Genomic DNA, 14752 nt, shown 5'->3' with positions numbered 1-14752 from the left:
TAGTAAATAGTATTTATGCAGCTATACGATGATGATGTTTTGTTGTTGGTAGTGTGTCTTGGTTAGATTTATTTTTGTGTTGAGGTTTATTTTCAGCTGATTCCTGTACCAGTAAGTTTTGTTCATGTGAGACACAAAATTTTCCAAAATTGTCAAAATAGTTTCTGTATTAGAATGATAAGCTGTATTAGCAATAAATGTTACTGCACTTCTATAACATATGCTAGAAATGGGAAGCCTAGTGAAAGTCTTTTCTTCTCTGATAACTTTTAGTATCTGTCATATACAGGCAACGTCCTGCACTTGGTGAATGCTTAGCATCTCTTGCAGCAGCCATTCCAGTAGCATTCCTTGAACCTTCTCTCAACCACTACAACCCATTGTCTGTCTTCAACACAAAAAGTGCAAGAGAAAGAGCAAGTGAGTACTATTCCTCAGTGGGGGAAGGAGGAGGGAGAAAACTATTTACTCCTATCCAAATATTAGAAACAAATAGTAGTAATTATTTTTTTTTTTAGGAGAAAACTCCTATTATTTCTATAAGATGACTTGTCATTTTAGCCTTGCCCTGTTTTGTTAAGACTGTTAACATTGTTCCCTTTCCTCTAGCAGACATTTTTTTTAAATTTATGTGAAGAGGAAAAATATCATTCCTGCTTAGTTGTCTTACCAGTACTCTAATGCAGTTCGACATAGGGAAGTTCTGGCAGAATGTGACCCTGATTCCATGAAACCTTAAGGAACAGGTGTCTTTTTACACAATTTTTCTTCACACGCTTCTATTCCACTTAGTCTTGACAGATTCCAATATCTATCTCAAGTGAGAGGCAAATGTTTGTAAACAAGGCATACTTGAGTTTTAATTTTACCCATAATCTTAAACTGTTAGCTATATTACTCAAAACTGGTTTGTATGCTGAAATAGAGCAAAACTGTTATTTGTACTTTGGATTTAAACATAAATGAGTGCAGATGTCCCCCCTGTGTTTTGTTAATGAACCTTTTCATATTCTATCCTTTCCTTTTCTGCCTGCAGTTTTAGGTATGCCTGATACAGTAGAGGAAATGTGTCCAGAGATCCCTCAGCTGGATGGACTAATAAAGGAAATTAATAATTTAGCAGAGTCTGGAGCAAGGTATACTGAAATGCCTCACGTAATTGAGGTTATCTTACCCATGCTGTGCAATTATTTGTCCTACTGGTGGGAACGAGGGTCTGAGAGTGTTCCTGAAAGTGCTGGGCCTTGCTGTACGATGATAACATCTGAGCATCTGAGCATCATTCTGGGAAATATTCTGAAAATCATTAACAACAATCTGGGAATAGATGAAGCATCTTGGATGAAAAGAATTGCAGGTACTGTCAAAATTTCTAAGGAGTATTTATATTGAATAATATGTAATTACTGAATTGCAATTTACCATATTACCCTATTATATAATGTTTTTAAAAATAAAAAGTAGAAGGATAGTTAAGTAAAAAGCAGATAAGGAACAATAATAACTCTTATTTTTTTAAAGTTCAATTTTATTTTTATGTATGCACTGCAGCCTCACAGTAAGAAGAGTGTAATTTTTGCAAAAAAAATTTTTATTCTAGTGAGCTACATTATATTATTAGCATTTTAGCTTGCTTTAGTCAAAAAAGGAACTTTTTTGTGTACTATTTCAAACTTTGTAACTAAGCCATTTCCCCCCCCCTCCCCTTCTAGAAAAGAAAACCAACAACAACAACAAAAACACCTTTTTTATTGAGGACTCTTTGTCTTAATCTCAATTATATTGAGGCTTTGGCTACGTTAGAGATATGTGACTTGCAAAAACTATGATAGTTAAATTGCCCCGGTAGCCAAAATTACCCTGGGGTGCACCACATCAAGCACAGCACTGTTAGTTGAGGGATTATCGTAATCTGCTCTGTGCTAGTGCAGCACTGTGTGCAGTTTTGGACACCACGATATATGAAGGACTCAAGGCTAGTAGAGAGCATCCAGAGGAGGGCTACAAAGATGGTGAAAAGCCTGGAAGCGAGATGTATGAAGATTAGATGAGGTCTCTCGGTTTGTTCAGCTCAAAAAAGACCAAAGGGAACCCTCTTAACAGCCTTACAGCTTCTTTATGAGGGGAGCAAAGGGGCACCTGATCTCAGGGATCTCTGATTCTATGATTCTGTGACAGTGACAGGGAATAGCATGAAGCTGCATCTGGGGAGAATCAGGTTGGTGTTAGGAAAATGTTCTTCATCAAAAAGTAGTCAAGCACTGGAACAGGCTTTCCAAGGGCAATGGTCATGGCACAAAGTCTGATGGAGTTCAAGAATGATTTGAACATCCACAGAAATATAGTATTTTTGTGTGTGTGTGGGGGGGGGGGGGTTCTGTAACTACAGAAGATTCACATTAATACAATTAGAAGTATCAATTGTATATTAATCATAAGATCAAATATATTTTTATGTATAGTTTATGCTCAACCTATCATCAGCAAAGCCAGACCTGATCTGCTGAAAACTCACTTTATTCCAACACTGGAGAAATTGAAGAAGAAAGCTATAAAGATTGTGATGGAAGAGGAGCAACTGAGAGCAGACAGTAAAAGTGACACTCAAGAAGCTGAGCTACTTATTCTCGATGAGTTTGCTGTTCTTTGTAGAGACCTCTATGCCTTCTATCCAATGCTGATACGTTACGTAGACAACAACAGGTAAACTAATAATTGAACTCAACAATTAAACAACTCAGTGTTATTACACAAGAGTATGCCTTTCAGAAACAAAAGCATGGTTAAAATTCTTAAACAACAAAGGGGCAAAAAGTTATTTCGCTTCAATTGAATCATTGTATGTATAGATAATGCCACAAAGACATTCTTCGTTTGTGTGTCTTGTTTTAAGAAGGTGATAAAGGCATCTGGATAATAGTGTATTGCCTTTGGGCTGACTAGAAGATTTTCTACTCAACAATTTACTTAAAGGTTATTCTGCGTCTACACTTTATCTCTTCTTTGCCCCAGAACATGCCCCCAAGATCCTCTTCGGAAGAGTACCTGAAGTATTATTTGAGTATCTACAGCATCTTAATACTATCCTTAACAATGCCATTCTAAAGTATGCAATCAGTATTCACTTACATTTTTCTAGGTGCTAGTACATAACAGGATAGTAGGAGCATTATTAATTGCAGGCTTGTTCATTCATGCTGTGAACCAATTTTCTCTAAAAATTATTTAGTAATTCTAGGTGAACTAGACTTTAATTCAGAGCTTCTTGACAAGGGAATACTTCATTTTTAAAAACAAAGACTTCACTTGGCTGTCTGGAAATCCAGCAACAGAGTTGGATGAGGATGGGAGTTAATGAGGATATTAATTCCTTTCATGGAGGCTGAAAGATGCCCATGTATTTATGGGCACATTAGTGCTCTTTAACTTAGAGAGAGCTGCATCTATTAGTTAACTTGCCCTGGTTTTCTGAGCATCTGTGTGCAAGCAGATCCAGAATGAAGTTGTATTAGTTTGTGGAGTAGAAATAAAAAACATTAAAGCAGTCACTCCTTACAGTTCTATCCACTCATTCAAATCCTTTAACTCTTCATCTTCACCATATTATGGTGTTATTTTTTTCAATCAACACAAAGTCTTGATTAAAAAGAAAAAAAAAAGTTTTAGTATGAAATGGAAAAAAAAAAGAAAAGAAGAAGAGAAATACTCAGTAAAAAACTTTTCAGCAAGGTTTGTTTTCTAGTTCTATTCATAGAATACACAAAAACGTGTTGTCACCAGGGGGAGGGTGGCAGGCAAAAATAAGTATCCAAGAACCAGGGTTTTTGTTGTTTTAAGCTGCCAATAAAAATGATCTCTGTGGCTATGGGAATGGAAAATTGAAGCAATTGTTGTTAAGTTCTATGATTAACAACATAAAAGTGATCCAATCTCTTAAACAGAGCAATATCTATTATTAAGATCCTCATTTTAAACTTCTTAATTTTCTTTCAGAGCCAACTGGCTAAAGAAACCAGATGCAGATTCTGATGAACTGTTTCGAATGGTAGCTGAAGTTTTTATCCTGTGGTGCAAGTCACATGTAAGATAAGATGTATTCTTTTTTCCCCAATTCATTATATCCTTAAATCTAAATGAAGTACGTGCGGATGATTGGAATTGGAAGTTATTTGTTTATTTATTTATTTATAGAATTTCAAAAGAGAAGAACAAAATTTTGTCATACAGAATGAAATCAACAATTTGGCATTTTTAACAGGAGATACCAAAAGCAAGATGTCTAAAGTAAGTTAATAACAATTTTTGGATCAATTCAGTTTTTCACCATGCATTTAATGTGTTAGAAGTCTCTAAAAATCTGCTTAGATTGCTGCTTCTTGGCTGATGGAAGAAGCAAAAAATAGTGTTGCTTATTGATGACAGACTTGGAAACAGATATGCACAATATAGGTTAAGTGTCTTAGAGTTATTTATTAAATATCTGCTACATTTTCAAAGACAGAAGATTAGAACATAGAACTTGATTTGAAGTAGATATACATATAAGAGAACACGTTGTAATAAGGTTGTAATATAGGTCGTTGGTCCATTAAAAAAATAAAAACAGAATATTTTGTAAAATAAGTGAAGAACTATTGACTACCTGATCTTTTTCTTGTGAATTTCAGTATTGTTCTATGAGCTCTGATGAGAGGAGTGCTGTATTTGCATATAAGTATTCATACATTCGTACATATGGGGTGCCATATGTGCACTGTTTTTCTTGTTTCTTATTAATGACCACATTCATTTCTTTTTCACTCATTTTCAATATGATAAGATGCTGACATGATGATGGGAAAATGCATTTGTTACCTTCATAATAGAGAAAACGTCAAGGTAAAAAGAATCTCTGACATTAGCTGAGGAAGACTGCCTTACTCATAACAAGATTCACAAATCAGTTGAAAACTAATTCCAAATTAGTATTGGTAACCGTAGCAAAGAACCTGTTGTTTTATTCATATTTATAATGTGCCTAAAGAAATCCTCTTTGAAAGTATTCCAGAGAAGGAGTAAGTTGTATTGTTTTGTATTTCTGTATATTTTAATTCTGTGTGTAACTTTGTTACCAAGTAAGTCCAAGTTTATATAATACGGAGCCGGAAAAAAAGTCTCATTGAATTTTTAAAAATTCTCTTTCAAAAATGTCTTTACTTCTTTTCTACACTTTGAAACCCAGTTCAGGCAGATGTTGTTGTTGGAAAATTTACAACTAAACAGATCTTCTTCTCGTTGTTAGATCACAAATGACACTGAACAGTAGTTCTCAAACTATGTAGAGAATTCTGTATTTGGAGGAAATATTTAATTCATTTTCTTATTTTCAAGATACAGATCCAAGGAACTGTAAGCTAGAATTGAGGTATCTGTACAATCCTCATTAGAGAGGCAAGTATTAGTAAGTACTAGTAGGCAAATTCCAGGCTGTGTGATGTTAATCACACGTTAACACCAAACTGTAATATGGCACTTAAGTATAAATATAATACATGTATTTTGATATTTTTATGTTAGAATCGGCCTGAGAAGACAAAAATGAGATGGAATTTTTAAATTTCAATTCATGCTAAATTAGAATCAGATAATTAATATTCAATCTAAATTGAGTTTCTCAGCAGCATTGGTAACATGACATAAACTGTTGTCACACTTCAGTCAGTCTAGCATGGCAGGAATGATGAAACAAATCAGCAAAAATAAACAAAACCAGTTAAAGTATCCCTCATAATGCTTTGATTTTGACAAAATCAGAGGAATACAGCATCAAGACTTTATATAACCCATATTTGAAAGGGTTTGATTTTGAGATTAGATATTCAAATACCTGTTCTATATATTTTAAGTAATATATTTTTGTACATATAGATTTAGATGCCTGTGTAAATGAGCTTTTCATTGTATGGGTATAGAAACACAGGGAGATTATACATTTTTTTTACATGCATATAAATTTTTATAAGTATACTAATGTAAAATCATGGAGTTCAAGGATGCTACACATGGTTATTGCTAATATAGGGAGAGAAATAGAACACAATATTATTCATGACTGGGTATTTTGCTAAAATGGTAGCATAGCTGTGTGAGTGATTGCAGAACAATTGATCATTTAGGCATTTTTTTCATAATGATGTAAATGGCATGGTACAATATATGAGGCATCACTTCGATATGTTGTATTGGTTTTATATATATGGTTTCTAATCAGGAAATTGATAACATTTTATAATATGAAAGTGTTCTTAAATGCCAGTGCATTTATTAATACACACATTTAGATCTGAATGATTTTTTTAAGACTCTGGAATTTAGAATGAGCAAGAAAATACTTTAAGTACCCTAACTTCAGGATGTGCTACAAGGTTTGTTAGTTACTGATATATTCATAGGGTAATCAAAAGTACACATTATGTTAGAGGAATAGTATATTTTATAATTCTCTGCTTGAATATTAACAGTTCAGAAAGTTACTACTTTGTGAATGACAACAGAATAATTAGCACTTTCCCCTTATTAGCAGTTCCTCTTTGCTCACATTATGTTTAGTACTGCAATTATATAAAGTGTTTATCTGGCATCAGAATCTATAGATAAATGTGAACATGAATTTTGGTAATGGCAATCAGTCCAAGAAACAACAGTTTAGCCTCTTAAAGGAGAAAGGATCTATGCTGATCTCAGACTGCTTTAAGCAAGTCTGCCTTACAGCAGAGACCTAACAAGTTTTTTAAGATTTAGGATACTGTAATGATAGTAATATGGGATATATCATGCATGGAAGGTTCTATATCTTCACATGCCGTATGCAGAAAAAAAATGCAGCGAGTGAACAAATTAGTATTACATTATTTTTCCAAAGCTAGTAACAGTGGTGCGCAATTAAAATTTTTTTAAAAAAGGGTAAAGTACCATTGTGTTTTCATTATACTAAACTTGTTAATATTTTCTCAAACATAATAACAGCTGAGAAAGTTTTTTAATCTTTCTTTTCTAAAAAAAATGGCAGCAGAGTGCTCGGAGGGGAATGGTAAGTTAGAGAACTTTCAGTCTGAGAGGGACTGGTAACACAGACTGCATTGAAATAAGTGTTGAAATAGAGAATTTGAACGCATTCTTTTCAGCTGCTGACCTGTTTATTTGGTTGTTTTTTGTTTGACTGTTTTTTTTTCAAAGATTTCTTGGATTTCTGGATAAAATGGCATTTTTATTAAGTTGCAATAATTCCCTACAGTATTTTATAGTTAATTGGGATGAAAGAGTAAATGTAGACATTCACCTTTACATAGTAAATGTGTAATACGTATGTAGGCAATTTCTATGTGTAAGCTTTGGAATCTTAAATGAATGTGTTGCTGGATATACTTCAGTTACCAAATACTTGGATTTCCTAATGAAGTTTTATTTTATCAACCTTCACTATTAATTTATATCTATTTTAAGAAGTCTTTGGATAGGCCTATTACAGAAGTCTGAGGCTGTCGAACAATTCAAGTTTGTATACGAAACAGCATTGTGATGGTGCCCATTTGTAATACACAGTGCATGTTATCTGCAAATTTGTGATTACTGGAGAATTTCACATTAGTGTTTTCTGTAAGAATTTGAGATCTATTCTTTGAGAACATTTCCTTTAGTTATACTGTGATAGATTGTGAGTGGATTACTTTTATGGTCATTTCAAATAAATTAAATTAACATCTTGTTTTTACTTAAATTTAGTATGCATCTGATGAGCAATGTCTGTGCAGAATCTACATATTTCACACATTTTCAGTTAAAATTTATTTTCCTGAGTATAGTTTTGAAAATTTTAAAATTTGATTATTAGTCTGCCTTTCTTCACTTGCAGGTGGTCTTCTTTATTATGTGACATAAAAAAAAGTGGGATATAAAAGAGATTTTAATAATAGCTTGACATCAAACTTTTGAAGTCAAAAAGGAAACTTGTTTGGTTTTATGAGTTGTTATTTTTGTTTTTAAACTAAAGTTTCCTATAGTATTTTCCCATAACCAGTCAAGGATTCTTTTAAGTAACAGCTGAATGTTTGTGCTGCTTTACTGTAACAACATAGTCTTGTTATCTTTTTGAGATTACAAGACACAGTGATAAGCTAGCTGTAGGTGAGAATAAAAGATTTATTTAACTGTATATATGTATGTTATTAACATAACGCAGAGGAAAAGAAGCATATGTATGAGTTACAGCTAAGTTTTAAAAAGTGATCTCAAAATGGGTATTGCTGAGAGATATGAGCTTAAATCAAGTTTTCTCTCAGGCTATCTACAAGACAGTAACATGTTACACAGTGGAAAAAATGTGTACATATGTGAAATGCCGCATCTTCACAGTGGTGTTTGGGGGGGGGGGGGAGAAAAGGTGAAATATAGGTGAAATATTTTTCATTATTGTATTATCTAGAACTCCAAAGATATGACTCTTTTTAAGAATATTGGGAAAAGATGCAATGATTACATATTCTTATGCTTAATTATTAGATGTGCAAATGGTAGCGTATAACGTCATGCTGAATAGCAAGATAAATTTAGAAATTCAATCATTTATTAACAATTAAGCTGAATAAGAATTATTTCATCAAGACCTCATTTGATTATACATGCACAGTTTGTTTATTTTTAGCAACAAATTTACAATATTTATTGTCCTAGTAGAGCTGAATAACTTTATTACTAACCTGTAAATTGTCATTTTTTCATCTCTTTTACTTATGTTTTCCCTTTATTTTTCTTTCATACAGGCCATGCAAGTAAAGGTACAGGTCAAAGTGCATGATGTGTCTTTGTTTTAGCTTTAGAGATGATCAGGCTCCAAGCATTCTTTCCATTGATCATAGCAGTGGCGTCACAAATTTGAGGGCCCCAGTCCCATAAATTATTTCAGAGTTAAAGTGGCAATGTTTGACCAGAGCAGCTGAAATTCCCTTTAGAACACCCAGATGCTTATTTACTATAAAATGTAGCAAAGTTACACTTTTTAATTTAGATGTACATTCCCCTCTCTGCTGTCTTTCTGCATTCTGTTTTGGTTTTGGTTTGGTTTTCATTATTTTTTTTTTCTAATATATTGAAGCAGACATTGTGAAAATGATGCCTAAGTAGAGTCATCAGAAACATATATATTTGACTTATGATATTCAAGAAAAATATGTGGGACAGACATGCTATAACTTGTACCATGTCTGCAGACGAATAGAAGACTGCATTAGAATGAATTAGGTCGAATTTGATACAGAGTTCAAATGCTACCTTTTGCCGAAATTAAAATAATTCTTCATAATCACAGATTCACTGAGGTTGGAAAAGACAGGATCACCTAGTCCAACCATCCATCTATCACCAATAGTTCTCACTAAACCATGTCCCTCAGCACAACATCCAAACGTTCCTTGAGCACCTCCAGAATCGGTGACTCCATCACTTCCCTGGGCAGCCCATTTCAATGCCTGACCACTCTTTCAGAGAAGTAATCATGTGAAGTGTGAGGATACCTTTGAGTAATCCTTGTATTCAAGACTTTCTTAGTCTCTAATGAACCATAGTTCATCTTTGCACCATTCATTTTTAAATAAAATTTTATAATACAGATATATACAGATACTTTTCAGCTTACAGTGTGCTCTTCGTTAGTGATGCATAATCAAAAGTAAAGTGGATCCCTTTAGTATACACTGGAATGGCTTCCCCCTTTCATCTTTCCCTTCACACTATGCCCTAAGAAGCAGAAGCCTTGATGGTGATTTAAAGAGTTCTTAATTTAACTGGAAGCCTAAGTTAAAATTGAGCCACTGTGGTAAAGAGTCCTGATTCTCATCTTGTTTTTTGTCAAACTTTCCCATATCTTTATTATTATTTCTCTTTGTGACTCTACTTACACATTTATTGGAAAGATTTGCAAACAGACAGCAGAATATGATGGCAAAGGCAGAATGGATCTTTTTTTTTTTTTTCATGTTCTAAAATGTTCAAGTTTTTTTTTTTTTTTTTCACCTATCTTCTGCATACCCAGTTATTAATCTCAAACAAAAATAAGGAAAATTAGATATATAAAATGTCCCCAGGTATAAAGATTTAAAAAAAAAAAAAAAAAAAAAATCCTTCGTTTCTTTCTTTTTTTTTTTTTTTTTAAATATATACATGTGTATATTTTGGTATTCCTAATTTAAGATGCATAGTGACGCCACTGGATATAGTGATACATTGTGGGATTTGTTTGTCTGCTGTCAACGTAGAGTACAAATAATGCCATTACATCATTGCTTTTTCTAAGGCACTTCCACACTTTTAAAGCAAAGCTTTGAGGCAGAGTACTCTCTTGCAATTGCTAGTTCCTTAAGAAAGGAAGCCACATCCCTTGTGAGTTCCCTCTGACCTGCAAAATGCTCTCAACACCAGCTGCATACACAGGGATTCACCATCTAGAAGACAGAACCTGCCAAAATTTACCACTGAGTAGATTATGTACGGCTACCTTTTTCCTTTCAGTGATTATTGTGATAATAGTGTGGTAATAATTGATAAATACTAATTACAATAAATTCTACTGTATCCTAATTTGGAACACAATATAATAAGCAAACAGTAGCCAGTAAAATTTAATTGACAGAGGGAAAAGGATGTGGAGGGTTAAATGCAAGCATTCGCTGTTTTGTAGTGTTTTATCAGCCTGGAGGCCTAGTCCTGAAATCTTGTCTTAGGCAAAACTCCCCTTGTGTGTAGTAGGAGTTTAATCTAGGCACAAAATTCAGAACTGGGCTATTTTTATGTTGTTTTTGTTTACCATATGTTCATTAAATATATGGATCTGTTATAAAGATTTTGGTTTTCTGTCATAAATTAAAAGTTGTGTGAAATATTGTTGTATGCTGTCTATTGTAAGAACGTTAGACAAATGTTATTCTGTTTTGTGCTTACTTTTGTGTCTCTTTGTTTTCCCTTTCCTATTATTCATGATCTGCAAAGCTATAAAAAGGATTCACTTTTCATTCCAGATTTACTTATATTGACCAAATCCAAAGGGCAGTGCTTTTTCCAGAGGCTCTGTTTCATTGGCATTTTATTACATTGAATCAAAGTCTTTTAGATAGCAGTACTTTTCATTTGAGGCAAATCAGACAATATTCATTCATTCAGACCCTACTTGTCTGTATCTTTATGTAAGTTTCTAAGAAAAATATAAGCATCTTGAATTTGTCTCTATAGTTTTGCAAAATAATATTGTTACCAATGACTGAGCTTTTAACTCTAAAGTTGTTTTTGGTTTGAGAGGAAAAGTACAGAAAATATAGATAGATTCATATACATGAATGCATAAAAAACTATGTTGCTACTATTGAAATATTACCTTTACTGTGATTTCTGCACTGGAGCATATAAAAAGTATTCCCTTACATTTCCTACTGAAGATTTGTACGCTCTTCCTCTAATGCAGCATTTTTAGTTAAGTGTATAGATTACATTGGGAACATAGTTTCCTTGGACCATTAGGGGAAGAGCGCATTGAAAAAGTGTGTGGTTGAAGAATAATTACATCAATTTACCTTTCTGTTATTTATTTAATTTTAATATATTTTATTACAGTCTGGAGGTCAAGATCAAGAGAGAAAGAAATCAAAACGCAGGGGGGATTTGTACTCCATACAAACATCCTTGATTGTAGCTGCACTTAAAAAGATGCTTCCTATTGGCTTGAATATGTGTACTCCAGGAGATCAAGAGCTCATCTCCTTGGCTAAGACTAGATATAGCCATGTAAGTAATAATTGTAATAATTTTTAATGAAGAATAAACAGAACTTTAATAACTTGAAACGTAAATATCTAAGCAGTTAATATAATAAAACTGTCAATGCACTGCAAGCAAGTACAGCTTCTAATTGTGAAGAATTGTGAAGCAAAGTGGTGTGCGGAGACAGCTACTATTGTTTCTATGTCATTTTCCATTTTTATACAATGTACACTTAGATATACATGTGGCAAGTGGACAAGTGACTAGAGTGCAGCCCTGCAGAAAGGTATCTAGGGCTTTTGGGTGATGGTAAACTCAGTATGAATGAACAATGTGTCTTGGCAACCACAAGGGCCAACCTTATTCTGGGGTACATTAAGCACAGTAGAGCTAACTAATCAAAAGAAATGACTGTCCCGCAATACTCAGCATTGGTGCAGTATTACCTTCAAGTAACGTGTGCAGTTTGGGGCTCAACAGTAAAAGGATGTAAAAGTATTCTGGATATAAATTATAGAACTATGGATATGAAACTATTACGAAGTGCTCAAAGGAGGGCAACAAAGATGGGGAAGGATTTGGAGGGCAAGACATATGAGGTCTCTTGATTTGTTCAATCCAGAGAATGAGAGGCAGAGGGCAGGCCTCATTCCTGCCTGGGACTTACTCATGAGGGGAAGCAGAGGAGCAGGCGCTTGACAGCAATAGTTTTGTGGTCACAATTAAAGAAAGCCTTCATCCCAAGCCCTTCTGGTAATGCATATACTTTTCAGGATTAAAACAGTAACTGTTTTATATTGTGTATGGTCTTAAGATGAATCATAATCACAAACTGAAAAATATTTGTACCTTTCTACAGAAGGACACTGATGAAGAAGTCAAAGAGCATATCCGTAACAACTTACATTTGCAGGAAAAGGTAATAATAATAATTAAAAAATCTGTCTTAAAGATGCAGGTGTGGGATAGCACTTTTAAACATGAAAATTGTGATTGTTTATTATGATCTTGGTATTAAAAAACAGAAAGTGAAAAGTTATAAAAAAATTACCATTTTATCATTTTTCTTTATAATATTTTTATGATAATAAGTGGTTTCTTGATGGCTTTGGCTGGTATTTTCAAGTTTCAGGAAGTCCTGTAGAAACAGTCAAGTGTAAAGGAAGAGGTAGTGATAGTTTTATTTCCAAAAAGAAAATAAAATGAAACTCCTAGTAATCTACTCTAACAAGGAAATAGTATCTCTAAGAAGATTTGTATGAAATAAGAAAACCTAGTGTCATCTTGATTCTCAGTAGTTTGCAAGCACGTTTATTTTCCTACTGAATATATTGTCAAATGTGTTATGTTCAAAAATCGTGCCCATTATTATCCAAGTAATTCATTTTTCTTTAGCAGAGAATGGCTGTCTTGTTGCTATAAATTTGAGCTTATCTAAACTTAAATTAGACAAGCTACGTATTCTGATGTGTTTCCTGGTATTTACTTCCTGATTGTTGCAAAAAAGCCCAAACTGTTGGCCTTTTGTTGGCTGTGACTCTTCACCTACTGAAATTCCAGCTGTCTTTAATAAAATCTGTAAAACAGCTTTATACTGTACTGAGTACAGAAGTCCAGTAATCTCAGTGCTAAATGTGCTTCCTTATTTGCGATACAGACGTTTCTGTGCACTTTTTTGATTTTATGAAATAAAAACATAGAACCTTACTTGAAAACTGAGTTCAGAATCTAAGGCTGCTTTTCTGAGCAACCAGCAAATGCTAATTTGGACTAGAAGGGACAGATAAAATGGGTACATCTATAATATGTTCTTCATTATGCCATGAGGCAGTGGAAGAGGCTGCCCAGAGAATCTGTGGGTGCCCCATCTCTGGAGATGTTCAAGATTGGGTTGGATGGGGCCCTGGACTGCCTGAGCTGGTGGGTGCAGCCCTGCCCTCACAGTAGGTGGGTTAGAACTGGATTCTAAAAAAACCTGAAAGCATGGGCTTTCAGGTCTCTTCCTACACCGCTATTCTATATGGTTCTATAAGACAAATAGTGGTAGTGGTGGTAGTCAAATTCACTATCTTCATTCAGCATGTTAAGTATGAAATATGTTGTTTTTTAGTCTGATGATCCAGCTGTGAAATGGCAGTTAAATCTATATAAAGACATTCTGAAGAGTGATGAGCCTCCTGACCCTGAGAAAAATGTGGAACGTGTGCAGAGGATATCAGCTGCTCTGTATCATCTGGACCAGGTATAAATTTACATGTCTATACTCTCCTTGTTTTAAACTAGAATGAGATTGTTACCTTATAGTAATAGTTTCCAATTAAGTGAGTGTCATTATTAACATTTCCAGAAAAGAGTAATTATTGCATGTGCATGCACACACACCCATGTGTATATATGCAAAGTTTTAAATGACATCTGCTAAGTACCTTAATTTTAGTTCAGAGAAAACTCAGGTCATATTTGCCTCTACAAATACACTCACATTAAGGAGCCCCATCCATGAGATATTCTCAAGCTTCTCTGTATAAATTCAGAGGTACTGTAAGTAATGCCCAGAGTATTTTTTCAAATTATTTAAAAAAACAAAAACAAAAACAAATCTGTTTCCAAATAAAGTAGAACTTAGTGACATTTTCTAACTTGTTACCTATGTTAATTAGTGGCTAAAAAGAAAACTTTGAATAAAAGGTGAAGAGTTTCTATTGTATGTATTAAAAGGTATTTTCCCATAGGTTGAACAACCACTGAGATCAAAGAAAGCTGTTTGGCACAAACTTCTGTCAAAACAACGCAAAAGAGCTGTTGTTGCTTGTTTTAGAATGGCGCCGTTATACAACTTACCCAGGTAAATGGCTGAAAGATTTATTTTTCCATAACTTGTTTACATTTCTAAGTGGAAATACTACTTGTGTGTATAACTTCAAGTTTGCTTGTTGTTTAGTTTATATGACAGAGTTTAAGAGACAAA

At 33.8% G+C, this 14752-nt stretch overlaps 1 protein-coding gene across 1 annotated transcript in view; it reads left to right on the top strand.

Annotated features, from left to right (window-relative positions):
- Positions 1-14752, top strand: part of RYR3 (ryanodine receptor 3) — a gene marked incomplete at its 3' end in the record, with an annotated part of 190716 nt that overhangs the window by 140838 nt on the left and 35126 nt on the right. The window contains 10 exon segments of the mRNA NM_001303211.1: positions 290-420; positions 1037-1357; positions 2463-2703; positions 3994-4081; positions 4192-4284; positions 8799-8813; positions 11638-11808; positions 12644-12703; positions 13895-14026; positions 14517-14629. Coding sequence (NP_001290140.1) covers positions 290-420; positions 1037-1357; positions 2463-2703; positions 3994-4081; positions 4192-4284; positions 8799-8813; positions 11638-11808; positions 12644-12703; positions 13895-14026; positions 14517-14629 — 1365 coding nt within the window.

Source organism: Meleagris gallopavo, chromosome 5 (assembly GCF_905368555.1).
Source record: "Meleagris gallopavo chromosome 5, MGAL_WU_HG_1.1, whole genome shotgun sequence".
Lineage (NCBI taxonomy): Eukaryota > Metazoa > Chordata > Aves > Galliformes > Phasianidae > Meleagris > Meleagris gallopavo.
Note: the sequence above shows the minus strand (reverse complement) of the source record. Positions and strands in the feature narration are given on the sequence as shown.